Here is a 19,040-nt window from a genome sequence, read left to right as displayed (position 1 = left end):
CTTGTTCCCATCTTGTCCTGAGGTGTTGGCGTCTGTGATGCGGATTCCTGTCACCGCGATGGGGTGGGGCCACTTCGCTGTAACAGGGAGGGTGACAGTTCTGGAGGAGTGGGGGATGCCAAAAGCCCCGCCCATGGAGGCGGGGCCAGGAAGGTGGGCGGGGCTCCATCTCACCTTGTTCTGAGAGGTGTGTGGAGGAGGGCACGCCAAGAGCCCCGCCCAGGACGGCGGGGTGAGGGCGGGGCCGGGTGGTGGGCGGGGCTCCGCCTCAATTTGTTCTGCTTGGTTTCAGCCACTTGTCTAGAAAGCCCCGAGCCTGTCTCAAGGTTGAACCGGTTTTGAGAGCGCTCCTTTTGCCGTGACAAGACCCCAGTCCCTCATTCACAGGTCTGACATCCAGGAACCTGGGACCTGAGGGACAGAATGAAGCCCCGTGTCCTGGAGACTGAGGCTGGCTGACTGGATGAGCTCCTGAGTTTTGCAGAGAAACGTGAACCTCAACGCGAGACAGCGGGAGGGCTGTCTACACTGACCCCGGGGAGACCTTCCTAAGAGGGACTCTGGACCCTGCTCCCAGGAGGCCTAAGGTGTCCGGGCCGCAGCCAGTCCCGTGAGCTGAGCCAGCAGCACTGGGAAAGAACCCGGTATTAGCCCTCAGGTCATCCTTGGACTCAAGTCCCTGCATATCCCCACGGAGCACTCAACTCTGAGGTGCAGGGGAGGAGGGCTCGTGAGTGTGTCACACACTGAAAACAGGACAAACTCTGATGGGGAGCCCGCAGAGTGCTTTGAGTCACTTGTGCTCTTGTCTTTGAATCCGATTCAGTCATAAGCGTCAGTCATTGGAACCCGGGCTTTATTATGTAACAAAACCCAAAAAATCCCACCAAAACACAGCTAAAAAAACACATTTTCTGAAGATTACATTCCCAAGAGAGGGTAATAATATGGTCAGAATAGATCCATCAATACTGCTGGAGGAAGCATTGCCTTACATTGCCGACAGGAGTGGTGTGGTTTTTTTTTTTTTTTTAACCTTAAAGTGCTTTAGCCAATAAAACAGAAGCCAAGTGTTTGTGTCTGCAAGGCTGGCATGTCCTAAGGGACAGTGAGACCATGTCCCCAGCCCCTGCATGTCCCCGGACAAAAGCCACTGAAGGTGCCACCTAGACCTGGGTGGGTGACCACCCCCCAGCAGCCAGGAAGGGCTGGTGGAGACTGAGCAGCTGTGCCTGGCCAGCATCCAAGGCTTCCTGCCCTCCTCTTCCCGGCTGGGAAACCTCACAGCTCACAGGTTTGTCTTCTCTTGATTTTTAAGGGCCTATAAAGGCCATTGCTCCTGTGTGTGTCCCTGTGACCATGACGGAATCCCCACTGAATCTGTTCTCAAGGTTGCTCCTCCATCAGTGCCAGAAACAAAGGTCCAGGACCACTGGAGCTCACCACCTGGGGCGTGGGAGCAGGGAGCCTGCGGTTGGCCCTCCGCAGGAATGTGCCTCCTCTACCTCCATATTGGGGGTCTGCCTGCCCTCTGCCTGCATGTTGCAGCCTCCCAGCTTCAGGAGCACCTGAGGGCCTCCTCACCGGCCAATGGAATGAGACTGAGGGACAGCCACAGGAGCCCCAGGAGCTCAGCTCCTTCTCAGCTGGCTTCATGGACCCCCAGGAGCTGGGGGAAAGGCCTGTGGCTCCTGAGGGGCCACAACTGGGGGGCCCAGTGTGTGCGCTGGAGCACGTGCCCTACCCCACAGCAGCCGACTGTGACCCTGGGCTCAGACCCAAGGTCTGTGGCTCAGTCCCCTCATCTGAACCACATGAACAGTGTACTTACCCAGGCCCTGTGAGGGTGAGAAGGGAAACCAATGCCCACACCCCTCCCCCCACCCCCACCAGCCCAACAACCCTGATCCCATGGCCGCTGTGATGATGCCGCCAGGGTGTGTGCTCCAGGGGGGCTGCAGGCCCCCAGGTGCCGAGCTGGCTTCTGTCCCCAGGCTCTCAGGCCTGGCTGTGCGTGGGGCCTCCAGGTGCTAATGACGCCCCCTCCCACCTCAAGGAGCTTCACAGGGAGCTTATGGTGTGGGGGGAGGGGGTGTTACCCTAGACTCTGGCACCTGCATTCACGCAATGCTTTTTAAATAAGTAGAACCAGGCAGTGTGCATACTCCACGTCCAGGATAAAGCCCTGGTCTAGAGGGCCACTGCTGGCCAGTCAGGGGTGGAGCTGGCTCTGGGGCTCCATTCCTGACTGGGCTCCAAGCCACTGAGGACAGCAGACACCCCACCCCTCCCACCCCCCCTCCTGGTGCCCCCTACCCCCACCCAGTGCCCTCCTCTGAAGAGCCTGGGAACTGAACACAGGAAATGGCACTTGAACCCCTAGGACTGAGATCCTGGCTTTAGAGTGGACCTGAGTGGTCACAGTCTGCTGCTTCCTAACTTCCCAGGGCTGGGGGCGGGGTGGGGATTATGGCAAGGGAAAGAACCCAAAGAGCGGTTAGGGCTCTGTCCGCATCAGCCCCTGGTCTGGGAGCCTTGCACTTCCCCATGACTTAGAGACAGGAGGGCTCAGATGATGACAGACTAACCCCAGGGAACCATGCAGAGTGAGGGACAGACAGGTGTCAGGCAAGTAAGTACCAGGTGATATCTCAGCTTACACAGGAGTCAGGCTTCCCTGCATCCCTGCTGCCTCATCCCCTTGCCCACGACTCCTGTGGTCCTGCTTCTGGCTCAGAAGTCTCCCTGACGACAGGACTGGCCAACCGGCCCCACTGCCCTGGGGGGTGCAGACACTGTCTCTCCCAGCCCGCTGACTCCTTGAGCTGCCCATAGAGGCCAGGACCCCCTCCACCGGCCTCAGCACTGTGAGGACAGGAGGGCCCCTCCCACACAGAACATGGCCTCCCAGGGAGCAGGGTGGGGCCGCGGCTGCAGCTAGCTGTTTACCCATCCCTGCATGGGGGAGCAAGTCACCCACCCCTGCCTGCTGTGGATCCTACCCGGCTGGCCCCTTTCTTAGCCCATCTTGTTTACACAGACGTTCAGAACGAAAGTTTAAAAAAAGAAAAGGCTCACCCACATGTAGAAAAAGGGCATCATTTTATCAAATATTGACAATTCCCAGTAGTCTGAGGAAACTGTGTCCGTGTCTATGCTCAGGGAGCCACTGGAGGAAGGGCACTGTGGCCAGAGGTGTTGGCATGAGGCTGGCTGCAGGCCATCCACCCGAAGTTTCCTTGCCTCCCGGGAGGGACCAGTCTTCCCAATTCCAGTGAAACTTGCGATTTTGTTTGGGGCAGGAAATGGGAGGTGGCTGCAGTGGGCTTTACACCAGTGGTCAAGGGTGCAAGGGGCAGACCGACCCTCAAGACCAGCAGAGGGAAAAGTCTCGGGCGGAGATGTAGTCTGGAGACTGGACTGGAGAACAGACGTGTTAGGGACAAGCACCGAGCCCCCCATCCCTACCCAGAGCCAGAGACATCAAAAAATACTTTTTGGCAGTTGTCAGCAGAGCCCCCAGGAAGGAGAGGCAGGGAAGGTGAGCCCTCCAGAGGACGGACCCTGGATGCGCATCCTCAGCACAACTCCGGGCGGCCTCCCCACTTCACCGGCGCAGCCCAGGGGTCCTGCCTCCCAGGCCAGTTGGTTACTGGGAGGCAGCAGCCATCCAGCGAGGCTTCCGGCCGCCAGGCTGGAGACTCCGCCCTCTCCGCTCTCCGCGTCGGTAGCACCGGGGCAGGGGGTCCGGCCTTGTCCTCCCCGCTCAGTTGGCCTCGCTCTCCGTGAACTCCTCTTTGATGGACTGTTTGCGGGACTTGCAGTCCGGGAGGTCGAAGCCGAAGTCGGCCCACTCGTCGGGCCCCGCGCCCCCGGCCGGGCCCCCGCGGTTGGGGATGGTGATGGTGTGGCGTACGCGGAAGTGAACGGCCTCCATGACCCGCTGGCGCTGCAGCTCCCCCGAGCCCCCGATGGCGATCGTGGCTGCGTTGCTGCTGGAGCGAATCAGCTGCTGGGTGCTGTAGTCGTGGCTTTGCTTCAGGTCCTGGAGCCCCCTCCAGATGGTCATGCGGTACTGGTCGGGGATCTTCAGGGCCCCCAGGTCCTGCAGGAGCAGCCGTCAGGCTCTGCCCTCCCCCCACCAGGGACATCACCTGCCCTGCACAGCCAATGGGGGACCAGGAGGGGGGACGAGCCCCCACTGAGGGGGAAGGGGCGGGGGCACAGAAGTAGACAGTGCCGGATAGCCCTGTGCCTGGTGGTCTGGCCACACCCAATTCTGCCCTGGACAGTACAGGAGAGACGAGAAATGACATGAGGTGGGAGTGGGGCACTGAGGTCATGTGGGCCCCATAGGGCCTGGGGCCCTGACCACAGTCAGAGTAACAGATGGAGCCCCCCCCCCCCACACCGGGTGCTGGAGGACCCCTGCCTCCCAGCCTCAGGGCTGGTTCCCCCACTTCAGGACAAAACAGAGCCTCAGGTTCCTGTCACCCCACCTCCACCCCGCCAAGCAATGCATCAACTGATGAGGAAGGGTTGGGCCCTGAGCTATTCCAGTGAGGCCACCAGGGGCAGGTCAGAGAGGGCAGTGGACAGAGGACAAGGCTGCCCTCTGAGCCACTGGCCCCGCTCCCTCTGGCAAACCGACATCCCTTGGCCAGGGAGGAGGCCTCTGTCCCAGGGTTGACTGTGGAGCAGGTCCAACAGAGGCTCCAGGCCACTGAGTTGGAGTCCTGGGATCCGGCCCGCTGACACCTGTGTCTCTCGGCCTCCAGCTAACAGTCATTACACTCAAGACAACTCCAGGCTCTACACTGTGCTAAATGGCTTCAGTTGTTTCTGACTCTTTGCGACCCCGTGGACCATAGCCCTCCAGGCTCCTCTGTCCATGGGATTCTCCAGGCAAGAATACTGGAATGGGTTGCCATTCCCTCCTCCAGGGGATCTTCCTGACCCAGAGACTGAACCCGTGTCTCTTACATCTCCTGCATTGGCAGATGGATTCTTTACCACTAGAGTCACCTGGGAAGCCCTATGAGTGCTCGTTGCTGGGACTCTGGTTTAACCCAAAGACCAGCCCGAGCTGTGGGTCAGGGGTCAGGATGCCAAGGGTGGGGCACTTCTAGCCCTGCACACCCTAGACCGGACATTCAGTTGCTGTGGGTGCACGGCAAGTGGTTTGGGCCTCAGTCCCGCCCCCCACCCCCGCCCTGCCCTGTGTAAATGGTGCTGAGCTAAAGCAGCACCCGGTCCCTTCTGGACTTCCCCTTCTGGAATTCATCATGGCTTGGAGACAGCCCACCCTCAGATGAAAAGCCACAGGACAGAGACTCAAGTCCAGATGAGGGACTTGGGGCAAGTCCTGTCTAGCCACGTGATGCTGGGTGTAAGCAAGTAGACTTGGCTACTTGCAGGAAGAAGGGTTTTCCAAACTCCCCAGCCCCCCCCACACGGGAAGACGGGAAATGGAGGGACTGCACCACAAGAGGAGAAAGTTCCCTGGCCTGCAGACAGGGCCCACTCTGGTCTGGGGGTGGGTTCCCCATGCCTGCCCCACTGGGCAGTTACCTCTATCGTCAGGTTCTGCAGATGGTAAATGTTCTGTAAGCCCTGGGAGGTGAAATACTCGATGCAATTTGGACACCCCAATCCTGTTAGAAAACTGCAGAGAATTGGGGAAACAGAGCAGCATTAACTTGTAAAAACCTGGCTGTACGGCCCATCTGAGCAGCAACCAGCCACCCCCAGGTCTCCCCCGCCGGCCCAATGTGGCCACAGCTTCCAGCCCACGCTCACCTGGGCGCAGCCTCCAGGGAGTCCCTGGCTTTCTGTGCCCGCCTCCTGAACACCTGCTGGAGGCTCACTCCCCCACTCCCTCTATCTGCTCTCCAGACAGCGGAGCAGGGACAGCACCAGCTGCAAGGGACAGCAGGCAGAGACCCCCACCTCGGGCTTGGGGCGAGGCAGCCAGGAGCTACCAGGGCTGCGGTTACTGGGTTCGTGGCAGCACCCAGCAGCGGCCCACGTACCTGACCAGGCTGGGGTCAGCATGGTAGGGGGGTGGCGGGGTACAGTGGGACCCCGAGACCATGGACTGGGAGCTGGGGCCACCATTCATCTCCCCGTTGGCCGGCAGGGTGTGGCCGTGGTTGTTGAGTATCCCGGGGCCTGGGCAGAAAGCAGGTGGGACAGTCAGAGGGGGGCGGGCCAGGCCAGGTGTTCCAGGCTGCGTGGGAGAGGCTCGTAAGGCTTGGCCCTCCCCAAGACCTGGAGTGGATAGAGGGGACTGTGCCTTACGCTCTTGGGCCAGAATTGCAGGAGGGCCCGACCATCAAGAGCCCCGAGCAGTCCTGAGCTGGGCAGGAGGGTCTGGAGCCAGGCTCCCTCACCGCCCCCCGCCCCAGCCACCCTGCCCAAGCCACTCACCCATGGGTCCCAGGTTGGGCCCAGCCACTGAGCTGTGTGGGGGAGGCTGGCCCACCAGCTGGTTGACTGAGGGCAGCTTGTTGACGGCCCCATGCGCTTTGTTCATGGGCGAGAGGATAGGCCCGTAGGATGGAGGCTGAAGGTGGCTCCTGCTCAGAAGGGACAGCAACTCCAAGTGAAGCCCCCTGCTGCAGGGGCCTGGAGACCCCACCCACACGGGGGTCAGAGCGCCTGCCTCCAGCCCAGCCTCCCTGCCTGACAGCGGCCACACTCGCCACAGGCCTGCTCAAAGGCAGGTCCTGGGCAATGGGTAGGAGCCAGAGGGAGGCCATTCTTGACCCTGGAACCAGACCTATTCTTGGTGGGTCAGTGTCACCCCGACCACCCCTTCCTGGCCCCCACTCAGCAGACTTCTAGACTGAGATGCTGCAGTTCAGGGAGGCTTCCTGGAGGAGGGGTACTGCCTGGTGCTGCTGTGTTTTCCCTGCTGGGTCATCCAGCCCCATCTTTCCCCACATCAGACAGGTGGGTAAGACCAGGAAGACTGGGGTTGGGGGCAGGGGTGGAGGGGCTGCACTCACGGCCTCTGCAGGAGCTGCTGCTGCTGCTGCCGGTAGGAGTCCACCAGCTGCTGGGGCACCAGCTCCATCAGCTCCAGGCTCTCCTTGACCTTCATCAGGATCTCAAAGTTCTCCCGGCCCCGCACCTGAGCACAGATAAGCGGACCCTCTGCCTGCCCAGGACATGTAGACAACGCCTGGCCCCAGACCCCTCCCCCCACCTCCTGGCGCAGGGGAGTGCCTCTCCTTTCTCAGGGCTCTCCAGCCCCTACAGCCAGGGGGGGTCCCCTGGTCCTGCTCTCCTCTCCAGAAGTAGGTCTGAGCGAAGCTGGTGGGCTGGCTCCTGTCCATGCAAACCACACCCACTCCTTACTACCTCTGCGTCTTTGCCACACAGTCTCCTCCCTCTTTTCAGAGCTCAGCAGACCTGAGGTACTGGGGTGGGGGGGCCCTGGACAAACATGGGGCTTCTAGAACAAGGAACTCATTCTTGAAGGACTCAAGACAAGTCCTTGAAGGACAAAAAACAAGCTCACATCATGGAGACCAATCCTAGAAAAGCAGGTGGGGGTTAATCTGTGCTGGGGTGGCCGCATCCCAGCTCGGTGATGTGCTGGGGCCCAGCAGGCTGTGGGATTCCTCCTACCTGCTCCCTTGGGTGGGGGACTGCATCACCCTGCACACTATATCACTGTATCCATAACACGCCCTCCTGCTCTGGGAGCTCCATCAGTGGACCTGCTCCCCTTGTGGCTAGTCCAGCTCTCTGGGCCCTCGTTCTCCTTTCTGGGATCCACAGAGCTTGGGGGTCTCAGCTGTCAGGGCATGCTGGATGGCACCTTCCACCCCCAGGGCCCTGGGTCTCCCCCTAGCACCGCCATGCCCTGGCCTGAGCTCCGCAGCCACGGGACTCACATGCATGTAGTACACGTCATCGTCACCATGCCGCCTCTTCTTCACGTTGGTGCCCAGGGCAGGAACGGTAGGGGGGCTCTGCTTGAAGGCTAGCAGGGGTCAGGGGCTTTGTGAGCAGGCAGGGAGGAGGCGGGGCACATGCAGGTGAGCCAAGCCAACCCCCTCACCCCGCCCCGCCACCCGGCCTGAGCCGACCTCCCTGAGGTGTCCCTCGTGGACAGGCCTGGAGCCCAGTCACCCACTTGGATGAGCAAACTCGAGCAGCCACCCAGACTGGACAGAGTGGACTGGGGGGCAGCCACATGGCCGGGGCTCACTCTGTCCCCTGGACACAGGCTTGCATGTTTCCCGAAAGTCTCCAGACTGGTCCAGCTCGTCCCGAGGGTGGCCTGGCTCTGACAGTCCGGAGTTGCCCTCCGCCCTTGCCCCTGCCCCGAGCCCCGCTCACCGCGCTTGCTGGCGGCCCCGCTCTTGGCAGCACTCTCATTGAGGGCCTGCTGCTCGCGGTAGTGGTCTTCATCTGCTTTGCGGTCTCGGCCAGGACAGGCACAGATGCGGCCCTCAAAGGACCGGCGGCCCAGCACCTGTCCACTGTCCAGGGCACAGCCAGAACCGTGAGCTCTAGGGGCCCACCTTCCCCACCCGCCTTGAACCCCACGGGACTGGCCTTGATGGGCTCAGGGCTGAGAGCACAGCTGCTCCAGGACAGCAGGTCTCCTGCCTCGCTCCCAGGGTGGTGCCTGCCCCTGCAGCCCCTGCAGCCCCTCCCAGCACACGGCCTGCAGGGCCCCTCCCCAAACTTGCCTCCAAGGCCAGCACCCCTCCTTGGTCATGGCTGTCTCCCCAGCAAGATCCCCAGAAGCACTGGCCCAAATCCCTGCGCACCCACCCCCCCACCTCCCACCTCCAGCAGACTCACTCCCGTGTCTCCAGGGTGATGATGATGAGGATGGGCCGCCGGTTCATGCCCCCAACACAGCTGCTGTTGCACATGAAGTTGTATAGGATGGTGGTGAACTCTGTCCCCACCTGCACACAGGGAGGCAGGGAGGCTGTGGTGTCAGCAGGTGGCCTCAACCCACAGGCGTGGGGCTCATGGGCTTCCAAGCACCCATCCCTCACATCTCCAGTGCGCAAGAGGCTGCTGGGCCCTCTGGTCCTCTGCCATCTATCTACCCATTCACCATGCATCTACCTCCATCCACCCATCCTCCCATCCATCATTCATCATCCATCCATTTATCTATTCACCATCTGTCTGTCATCCATGCAAGTATCCATCCACATATCTCCCTATCCATCTCTCAGCCCCCATCCATCTCTCAGCCCCCATCCATCCACCATCCATCCATCTATCCATCTACTTTCATCCACCCATCCTTCCATCCATCCACCAACCATCCATTTATCCACCCTCCATCTGTCCATCATCCATGCCCCCAGGCATGTTTCCACCTCACATCCATCCATCCCCCATGCCCCATCCACGCACGCATCCACTTGTCTGTCTACAACCTATCCATTCACGCACTACACTGACTGCCATGTGCTGTGCTGGCTGTGGGAACCAAGAGAGCCATGGTGGTTGCCCCCACCACCTCCTCACCCCGACACAGGCTGGAGGTCGCCCCAGCAGCTGGGTATGAGCGCAGGCCCCTGTGGGCACAGGTGTGTGTTTTGCAGTGTGGGCTCTTCTGGGCACTGCTCTGGCAGAGGGAGGGGCCAGAGCTGTCCAAGTGGGGTCCACATACACTGGTTCCTGGGAGTTTATGGACCCAGGACTCGTGACACCAGGGCATCCTAGGACCACAAAATGGGCAGGTGTCGAGGTCTCCCCGGGTCTGGAGGATGGCTTAGGAAACCTGGCCTTTCACAGAACTCCTAGCACGTGGCCGCCACCAGGGGGCAGGAGAGCCCTGCTTTCCTGGCCAGTCCTAGAGGCTATAGAGGGGCTGGAGGCTGAGGGCTGGGGGAGGGAAGCCAGGGTGGAAACCCCTCCCAGGGCCCTGGTCCCACTGACATAAGGGCTGTTCCTTAGGGAAGCACGGGGGCCTCTGGGGAACCAGGTACAGGAGTGAGGCCTGGAACGGGAATCCCTAGAGGACTGGCTACAGCACTGGGGGAGGGGTCTCCGATCTAGGGTGGGGGTGAAGTAGTGCTATGCCCCCGACTGCAGGTCTGTCCTCTTCTCCTCGGGGGCCCCCCCCACAACCCATTCCACCTGGCTGACTCCCCCTGGCCTGAGTCTCTCCCTCCCCAGCGCCCAGAACCAGGAACGGGGACAAAGGGCTGGGTTGAGGCTCAGGGGTCACCAGGCCCACCCCATGTGGTAGGGCTGGGGGTGCAAATGGCCAGAGAAGGCTGGAGGGGCTGCCCCCAAGCTGGGGGTCAGGCTGGGAGGGACTGATGGACCGACGGACGTGAAGACGAGGGAGGAGCCCCACAGCTGGACTTAACTCTGGACACCACGGAAATGACTTGCGGGGCCTCTGCCCCGCCCCCGCCCGGCTCCCTACCTGCGGGGGCTCGTAGGGCACCATGACGCTCTGCCTGCCCGTGACCGGGTCGTCCACGTACTGCGAGAGGTTGTTGCCCTCCACGCGGATCAGGTGGCTGGCGGGAGCGGACTGTCCTGCCGAGAGGAGGAGGCTGCTTCAGAGAGGTGTCAGCCAGGGGCTGCACCCCTGTGCTGGGCACATCACAGCTGCCTCGGGGCCTCACGCCCCGGGCATCTGACCCAGCAGCCCTATCCCGCCCTCGCCACCCTCCCCCGCCCCCCGCCACCCTCCCCCCCCACCGCCGCCCGACACCCAAGGCCCTGGGGCAGAGCTGGCAGGACACAGGACTGGTGAGGTGGATGCTGAGCCCACTTGTCAGTGCCCTCCCGTTGGACCTGCTGCCTCCAGGAAGGAGGCCGGGCCAGCCCTCTCCTTCCCTCCAGGGTGCTGCAGGGCAGAGGAGGGGGCAGGGACACTCACCTTCATTGAAGTCCCGCCCGAGCTCGTGGTTGGGGCAGCGCTTCACGACCTCAGTCACATGCTCCGCCTTCTTATAGACGGGCATGGCACGGATGGCGGTGCCTGGGGGCGGCGGGGTGGACACCTTGATCTGGATGGGGCACGTCTTGGCGATTTGGCAGTAAAGCTTCTTCAGCAGCGGGGAGTACTGTAGGGTTGGGGGCTGGGGTGAGGCTGGTCAGCCCAGCGCCACACCCCCGCCACACGCTGTGCCCCGCCAGGAGCCCCTGCCCCAAGCCCTGGGATGACAGCCCTTGCTGGACACCTCTGGGCATCCTTCCCTCCAAGCTTCTCCCTAGCCCCACTCAGCAGGTGCCCTGAGTGCTCTGTGCGGCCGGGAGGATGCGCTTTCTGTCTGGATCTCACTGGTTGGAAAAGGAGGTGCCATTAGGTCTATTTTATGGATGAGAATTGGACCATAAAGAAGACTGAGTGCTGAAGAATTGATGCTTTCAAATTGTGGTGCTGGAAAAGACTCTTGAGAGTCCCTTGGACTGCAGGATCAAACCAGTCAATCCTAAAGGAAATCAACTCAGAATGTTCACTGGAAGGACTGAGGCTGAAGCAGAAGGTCCAATAATTTGGCCACCTGATGTGAAGAGATGACTCACTGGAAAAGACCCTGATGCTGGGAAAGACTGAAGGCAAAAGGAGGAAGTGGCAGAGGATGAGAAGGTTAGATAGCATCACCGACTCAATGGACGTGAGTTTGAACAAACTGGGAGATAGTGAAAGACAGGAAAGGTTGGCGTGCTGCAGTCCATGGGGTCTCAAAGAGCTGGACATGACTGAGCGACAAACAACAACAATAACAATGGATGAGGACAGGAAAGTGAGAAGGAGCTGCTGGAGAGCAGGGCTGGGAGCCAGGTCTGGCGCCTCAAGCCTGTGGACCTGGAGCCTCCAGACCGTAGTGGTTTGAGGGGTGAGGTGCAGCATCCCGCGTCGGGTTTAAAAGCCTGGAGTCAGGTCTTCCGGCATTCATGCAGAGGAGACAGGCCCAGGGACTCCCCGGACCATCCTCGGAGGGGCCAGCCCTGCGGTTGGGTTCTGGCCACTGCAAGTGGGGGGCTTTGACCACAGAGCCCCAGGACCCCTAACAGAAGCCCCTGACCCGGGGAGGATGGGATGATGCTCATGCCACCTGCAGGGACCTCCAGGGCCAGTGCCCAGGGGCCCAGGTGGCCCACCTGAAGACCCAGGCTGGCTCTCACGAGTCCAAAGTGACCTTGATGGAAGGGCCCCTTGGAAACAGGGGTGTCCACCCCTTTCTAAGCTGGCTGTCCTCCTGTGACTGGCTCCTGGGGGCCCGTCGGGGGCTCCTCACGGCCCCGTCTGTTCCCAGGGACAGTGGGGAACGTCAAGCTCTAAGAGTCACAGGATGCTTCCTGTTCCCATGCCACACCCCTGGGTCCCCCCACAAGCCAGGGGGACTTGGGAGTTGCCCCAGCCACAAGGCTCTGGGAAGCCCCCAGCATACCCCACCATGGTGTGTGGGGTCAGGCTGGAGACAGGGCTGCTGCAGTCCAGAGGATGAGCAGGTCTGAGCTCACCTTTGCCAAGGAAGCTGGCGCCTGACACCCTGACCCATAGATGAAGGCCACTCTGGCTACTTGTGCTGCCTCTCTGGCCACCAAGGGACACAATGGACCCTCAGGGCCTCCTAACCTCAGCCACTCCAAGTCCAGGAAGAGCAAGGGAGATGGAGCTCACCCTGAGCCCAGCCCTTGGCCCTGAGCAACACAGCTGTCCTTCCTCCGATGAACTGAAACCCAGCCAGAAACGCTGCCCTGTCCCTGCGGTGGGTCTGGGGGGCTCGGGGAACAAGAGGGAGGGTCTCCCTAGTGGCATCCTGGGGGATGGGGTCCCTGCCCAACTCCCTTGGCACTGGCTGCAGGACGAGCGCCCTTGTACCCCTGTCATGGAAGGGATCGGATGCCCACGGGGCTTGTCCCCTCCCAGGTGCCCTGTCCACATGTGCCTGCAACCCCGCTGCTGCAGGCAGGCACACCCCCTGGCCCTCAGCTGCCAGACAGCAGGCTCAGAGGCAACACAGGGCAGGGGGCAGCTTGCATCCCAGGGAGGTGACCGCTGACCTCCTGTGCCATCAGGATAAATGCTGCCCCTTTACCAGTTTGGGAGATCAGCTGAGTGCCCTGTCTCGAGACCTGTGCCCAGGCAGTGGTAGCCCAGCCCAAAGCAAACTCCAGGTGCCAGCAGAGGGCCCAGCTCTCTTGTCCACCCACCTACAAGGCTTCAGGACCCATCCCTGACGTGAGACAAGTGTGCATTTAGTCTGAGGATGAAACTGCCTGGTCATCGTCATGGAGGAGCCCAGGGGGCTACCCAGGGGGTCTTCCTGGTGAAGGAGGGCCCCACAGGGAATGGCAGGCCTCAGTTGGGCTGCAGGGACCTGAACACAAGCAGTGATGGAGGAAGAAGCTGGGATGCTGGGAGCCATCCACTCGGCGGGCCTTTGTTGAATGCCTAGTGTTTGCCCGGCTCTTGGCTCATTAAGGAAACGAGCCGAGAGCCCCTCCACCCCCGGAAAAATCTACTTAGCCGAGGCTCACCGCTCATGCCCAAAGGCCACGCAGCCTCATGGCCTCCTGCTGCGGCTGTTGGATCCCAGAGGAGGCTTCCTCCCCTGCAGGCGACCCATCTGCCTTCGGAGGGCCCAGGGAATGAGGTGACCCACGACTGGGAGGGGCATGCGGAGGACTGCAGAGAGCTGGCCTGGACTACTGGGGGGTGGTCTGCAAGGGGAGACAGCCTGAGGTCTGGCCGCAGTGTCCCAGTTTCAGCACTGGGCTGGACAGCTGGGACGCCTTAACCACTGGACAGACCTTTCTGTGGCGTGACGGTCGGCTATGCAGGTCCCCCTCTGGGAGTCTCATTCGCCCTCTGACTTGTGCTCCCGCCCAAGCCCTGAGATGGGTCTTCAGGTCCACCAAGACCAGGCGTTCCTGGCAGCCCCACTGAGGAGGGAATGGAGCCAATAGGGCGGAGCCAGGCTCCAGGCGCAGCCTCGGGAGGTGCAAAGTTGCTGCCCCCCACCCTATCCCCCCAAGCTCCTTGATCACCCCCTGGCTTCAGAACCCCCGCCCCACCCACGCAGCCTTTCCCCCTGGGCTGCCTGCCGTAGCCCCACCAACCACCTCCGCCGGAGTTGCGGACGCCCCACCCCCTGGGAGGAGCTGCTGGGAGCTGTCCCTGGTACCGCCGGGCAGCGGCAGCCCGACCGCCCAGGTGAAAGCCAAAAGCCGGCTCGGCTGGGAGCACACCGCCGCCTGGGGCGCCTCACCAGGCCAGCGGTGAGGGTGGAGAGGACACTCCTCCCTCTGTGGTCCTAGCAAGGTCAGTCACTGGCTCTCCACCGCTCCCCATAGGGGTGCTCCCCACTCAGTGCTGCCCTCCCTACCGGCGGCTCTTGTGGCCTTCGGGCACACACACAGGTCAGCCCCGACTCCAGCAGGGGGTGGATCCACAGATGCCCAGCCTGGCCGGAGTCCGGTAGCATCAGGGAGCGAGACCTGAGGTCTCCGCAGCCTGGTGGCATCAGTGGTGACACCTGTGGTCGCTGGTCTGCAGGGCAGGAGGGAAGCCTGGGACGGGAGGGGGCAGGCCGGAGGGGCGGGGGGCAAACCAGTGCAGGGTGGTGCAGGGTGGGACTTGGAGGGAATGAAGGAGCCCCCCACCCCTTCTCCAGCTCCTCCCCTTCCTCCCAGAGCTCCGGGGCCTCAGGCCATCCTGGGCACGGGGCAGGGAGAAGGAGGACTCCTGGGTCCTCCTCGGTTCTGTAGAAAAGATCACGTGGAGACAGTTCCTCTTTCCCTCCCGCCTGCCTCTCCTTCCCTAGGACCGCTAGATGGATGTGTTTCAACAGATTCCGAGCTGATAAAATCTTATTTATCTTCGGCTGTTGACACGGAGCCGTCAGGACTTGCCTGTTCGGGGATGCGTGTGTTCCTTCGTGTTTGCAGGAAATGGTTCGCCCAAACACTGGTGTGTGCCCATCCTGCCCCCACCAGCTCCTCTCCTCAGACCCACACCTCCCCGTCCCCCGCCCAGCTCATGATGGGGCCGGCCTGGCTGGAAGCCGCGGGCCTGGCAGGGCTGGTGCGGGGGTGATGGGGGAGAGGGCGGCGGGTGGCAGGCGCGGCGTGGTGGCTGTTAATTTCCTTGCGCCTGCTCCCCGGCAGCTGGGTGCCCGGCATGGGCAGGTTTGGGCAGGAGCAGAGTGGAGAGGTGATAATAACTTGTCTGTCATTTTCCAGGGACGTGTAGCGTCTTGCAAACCGCAAATACCGTTAACCAGCTTGGGTGAATCTGTTACAACAGATTCTGGGAGACGGGGCCCGCAGTGGGGGCTTTATTTTTTTAATGATTTTTTTATAGACCACTTTTTATCTGCTTTCTGTGTGTGTGTGCATTGATGCGCTGGTGCTCACACCCACGTTTCTCTCCGCTCTTGGGTTACAGACCCTTTGAGGTCCTCCTCAAGACTGCAGACCCTCACACCCTAGAAAAGCTCCTGAGTAGATCAGCAGAGCACTTGGCAAGAAGCTTCATGGGGTTCCAGGCCGCCACCAAAGCTCATAGGAACCCCTGGTTCAGCCTCCTTTCTCCCCCGAGGGGAGGAGGCCTCCCAGGGTGACAAACCACAAGGACACTGCCCCCTACTCCTGGCCACCCCCCACCCTCACTGGCACAGATCCACTCCCACACTCCTGTCTTCACTCAGCCGAGACGGACTGAGGACACGGGGGGCTCTGATAGACGTCAGCGAGGTGACCAGTCTGAGGGCTGCGGGGGTACCTATGACCATCACCCCAGCCTGCTTCAGGGCACCCAAGCTCAGAAGGCAGCGAAGGTCCATGCACAAGGAAGCCCCTGGCCAACACCCCACCTTGGATGTGGGCCTGGTGGCTGGAGGGTCCAGGGAACCTGGGATGCCCAGGGCGGGAGCTGGTGCCTGGCCGGCAGAGAAGGAAGGCTGCTGTGATTCCTCAACAGCTCACAGCTTGGGATGGGGTGGTGTGGGAGATGCTTCTGCTGACACCCCCATGAAGCTGGATGGCCGGGGCTCCCCTTGCCGGGAACCCAGCGGACCTAGAGGTAGAAACAGGCTATGCTGGTGCTGAGAAACCCTGACTACTGTCTGGGGGAGGCCCTGGAGGCTGTGGACTAGAAGCTGTCCCCAGGAGAGAGACAGGGGCCTGGGGCTTGCAGGGACACCCTCAGTGAGTGCGCCCCCTTCAGCTGCATCCCCAGACCAGCCCACTCTTCATCCCACTCAAGGCTGTGGACTGGCAGGGGAAGTGGCTTCTGTCCTGGGCTAAGATCAGGGGCGAAGTGGATGTGCTGAGCTGACCCAGGAGAGAGGCTCCAGCAGGCACTGGGCCTGCTGTGCGGGGTGGCCAGCGGGGCAGGAGCTGAAGGCCCACCCAAAGCCTGGCCAGACGGGGGGACAGACCAGGCGGGTCTGGGGAGGCCACGTCTGCTGGTGTCGAGGCTGGGAAGCCTGCGAGTGTGCAGTCACCATGCACTCTCAACAGGGCTCCCGAGACCAGCTGCATGGCCACTGTTTACCAACACCTTCGCTGTGCTGGGTCCACTTGCACACAACCTCCCCCTCGAGGTCACCCTCTCACCCTGTTTTAGCAACGCAGAGCTCTGCTTCCAAAAGCTGGGGTGGCGCAGCCCTGGGCCCCTAAGCTCCATCTCCAGACCCCTTGTCACCACTGGGCTTGACTTGGGGCCGTGAAGAGCACGTAGCTCAAAGAGGCAGGTGGACAAGGACACGGGGCCAGCTGTGATGCCCTTCATCCCAGCTGGGCTGAGCTCCAGCCTCTCGGGACAAGGGGACAAACAGGTGGGAGCCTGACCTGCCCCTTCTGGCTGCAGGGAGGGGGGTTTCTCCCTCAACCGCAGAAGGAGCATAAGACAGTCTCCTGGTGCAGTGAGGGGTGTCCAGGTGGGGATTGTTGGGGGGCAGCTAGCTGGGTGGGGGGAGGCAGCTGGCCTGGATGCTGCAGCCCCCACTTTTCTGTTGAGATGCTGTGTGGTGAGTCTCAGTTCCGACCCTGAAGGGCCTTGTCGAGTCACTGGCTCCCCTGTGAACAGTGCTTGGGGGGTCCTGGCACACAGGGGTCCTACCGTCACCTCTCTCACTCTGGTCCCTCCAAGAGGAGGGAGCTGCCCAGAGGCCGGCCATGCCCTTGGCCCCATTGACACCCTCAGGCGCAGGTGGGGACCCTGGGCTCCATCTGGTCCTTGTTCAGTGACCCAGACACAACATGTGGCCAGCCCGGACCCCGAGGAGGGGGTGAGCAGGACGTGCCCCCACCCCTTACTCCCAGGGCACAAGCAGCATTGCCATCCAAAACACCAAACTTTGGTTCCGCCGGGTCCAAACTCGGTTCCTCTGCCCACAAACTTTGCCCTGACTTTGCCAGCCTGCCTGTGCTGGTCTCCTTTGAAGTCCAGTGTCCCTGCCTGCAGTGGGCATCCCCCCCCCCAGCTGGCCTCATGCAGAGAGCGCTCTGGCCAGAGCCCAGCTAGCAGGGCCGTGGCCAGGCCTCGGAACTGCCCGACATGAGGCAGCGTGAGGAGGCTGCCTACCAGCCCAGCTCTGATCCAGTGCTGGGAGGGCCCCTGGGATGGCCGGGGGAGGAGGCCCCCACTATGCTCACCCTACCCCCCTTGTGCCTTTTTGAGTTGTTGTGGCCTTGTCGGCATGGTGAAGGCAAGAGTCAGCGGCCAGCTTCCACTCACACGACAGTCCCAGAGCCTCTGCCTGTGGGCACGCCATTCTGGACACTGGGCTGTTCAGTGTGGGCAGTCCTTTCCCCAGCTTCCTGCAGCTTCTGGATGGCCTGGGGACATCGGGGCCAGAGCTGAACCAGCTGCAGGAGGCTGAGGGGACGCAGGGAGGGGAGGTGGCCACAGCAGTGGCAGACACTCAAGGTGGCGTCCTGGAGGGCTGTCACGCTGGTCCCAGCAGGAGCCCCAGGGAAGCACCCTCCTGCCTCTGACCTTCCTGCCATTGCTGCCACAGGTAAGCCCCCTGTTGGGCACCACAGTTAAAGCCACACCCTCCAGTCAGGAAGCAGTGAGAGTGTTTCTTCACTAAATAAACCCCGCTCCCGGCCAGCAGGAGAGAAGCCCCGGGACCTGCACGCCTTGGACCTGGGGGGCTGGCCATTTCTCAGCTTTTAGTACAGATGGCTGCAATCGAAGTTTTCACTGGAACTTGTAACTACCCAGTGAAGGGTCCAAAGCAGGGAATACTGACTTCTGAACATCCGATCCCATGCAGCACAGCATGAGGCCGCTCCCATTACATCAGCACCACCTGGGCTCATCCTCCCTGGGTACTAAAGGCACTGGCTGCTCCCCTCCCCAACACCAAGACGCCACGAGGAAGGGGGTCTCGCCAGGGTATGTCTGCGATCCTGAGGACTCTGCCTCCAGGCCACTGAGTGGTTTTCCCAACAGCCTCTGATCATCTACTTCACCCAACCCTGTGTACCTTTCACGGGGGCTTTCCTGCCCTAGAAATTCTGAGGGATCTATGAACTCGAGCTTGGCTTCCAAGTTTGGGATCTGAGAAAACCCCAAAGCAGATTTCCCTGACGACCAGCCACAGGGACCCACTTGCCTCACTGCTCAGCTGTGACCTTCATCCCGAGTTCCGAATGGCCAAGGTCCAGGGCACTCAGCCCCCTGCCGCTGCAGCAGTGGTTCTAGGAGAAACCGAGGTGGGGTCTCCCCTTCCATCCTCACTTTCCCACCCAGCAAGGGGGCTAAGGGAACCTAAGGGTGAGCTGAGGATGGCGGGCCTGGCTGAGGTGTGGCAAAAGAGCAAGAGAGGAAGAGGGGCAGGTCCCATGCCCAGCTCCCCTGACCCCCAGGCTCTCCTGGCCTGTGGCTACTTTTACTTTTGAGCCTGGTCAGACCTGATTGTTCTAATTATAAAATGCTCTTGAGGAGTTTTCATTGGTCAGTAAGAAGCAGGCAGAGAAGGTGGCCAGGCAGACTCCACCCGCCCAAGGGCAGTTGTCACTCACTCACTTGCTGACAAACAGTGATCATAGGCTTGCTGGGTGCTCCCTGC

At 61.5% G+C, this 19,040-nt stretch overlaps 1 protein-coding gene across 1 annotated transcript in view; it reads right to left on the bottom strand.

Annotated features, from left to right (window-relative positions):
* Nucleotides 1-3,092: 3,092 nt before the first annotated feature.
* The window catches only part of TP73 (tumor protein p73), a 56,077-nt gene continuing 40,129 nt past the window's right edge, over nucleotides 3,093-19,040 (bottom strand). Inside the window, exons 6-15 of the mRNA XM_043485953.1 lie at nucleotides 10,883-11,069; nucleotides 10,421-10,536; nucleotides 8,824-8,933; nucleotides 8,353-8,495; nucleotides 7,905-7,993; nucleotides 7,011-7,135; nucleotides 6,430-6,578; nucleotides 6,033-6,171; nucleotides 5,572-5,665; nucleotides 3,093-4,105 (exon numbers count right to left, since the gene is read on the bottom strand). Of these exons, the coding sequence (XP_043341888.1) occupies nucleotides 3,767-4,105; nucleotides 5,572-5,665; nucleotides 6,033-6,171; nucleotides 6,430-6,578; nucleotides 7,011-7,135; nucleotides 7,905-7,993; nucleotides 8,353-8,495; nucleotides 8,824-8,933; nucleotides 10,421-10,536; nucleotides 10,883-11,069 (1,491 nt within the window). The 3' untranslated portion in view covers nucleotides 3,093-3,766. The remainder of the gene's footprint in view (nucleotides 4,106-5,571; nucleotides 5,666-6,032; nucleotides 6,172-6,429; nucleotides 6,579-7,010; nucleotides 7,136-7,904; nucleotides 7,994-8,352; nucleotides 8,496-8,823; nucleotides 8,934-10,420; nucleotides 10,537-10,882; nucleotides 11,070-19,040) is intronic.

The sequence above is a fragment of the Cervus canadensis genome, chromosome 13, assembly GCF_019320065.1.
Source record: "Cervus canadensis isolate Bull #8, Minnesota chromosome 13, ASM1932006v1, whole genome shotgun sequence".
Classification (NCBI taxonomy): Eukaryota; Metazoa; Chordata; class Mammalia; order Artiodactyla; family Cervidae; genus Cervus; species Cervus canadensis.
Note: the sequence above shows the minus strand (reverse complement) of the source record. Positions and strands in the feature narration are given on the sequence as shown.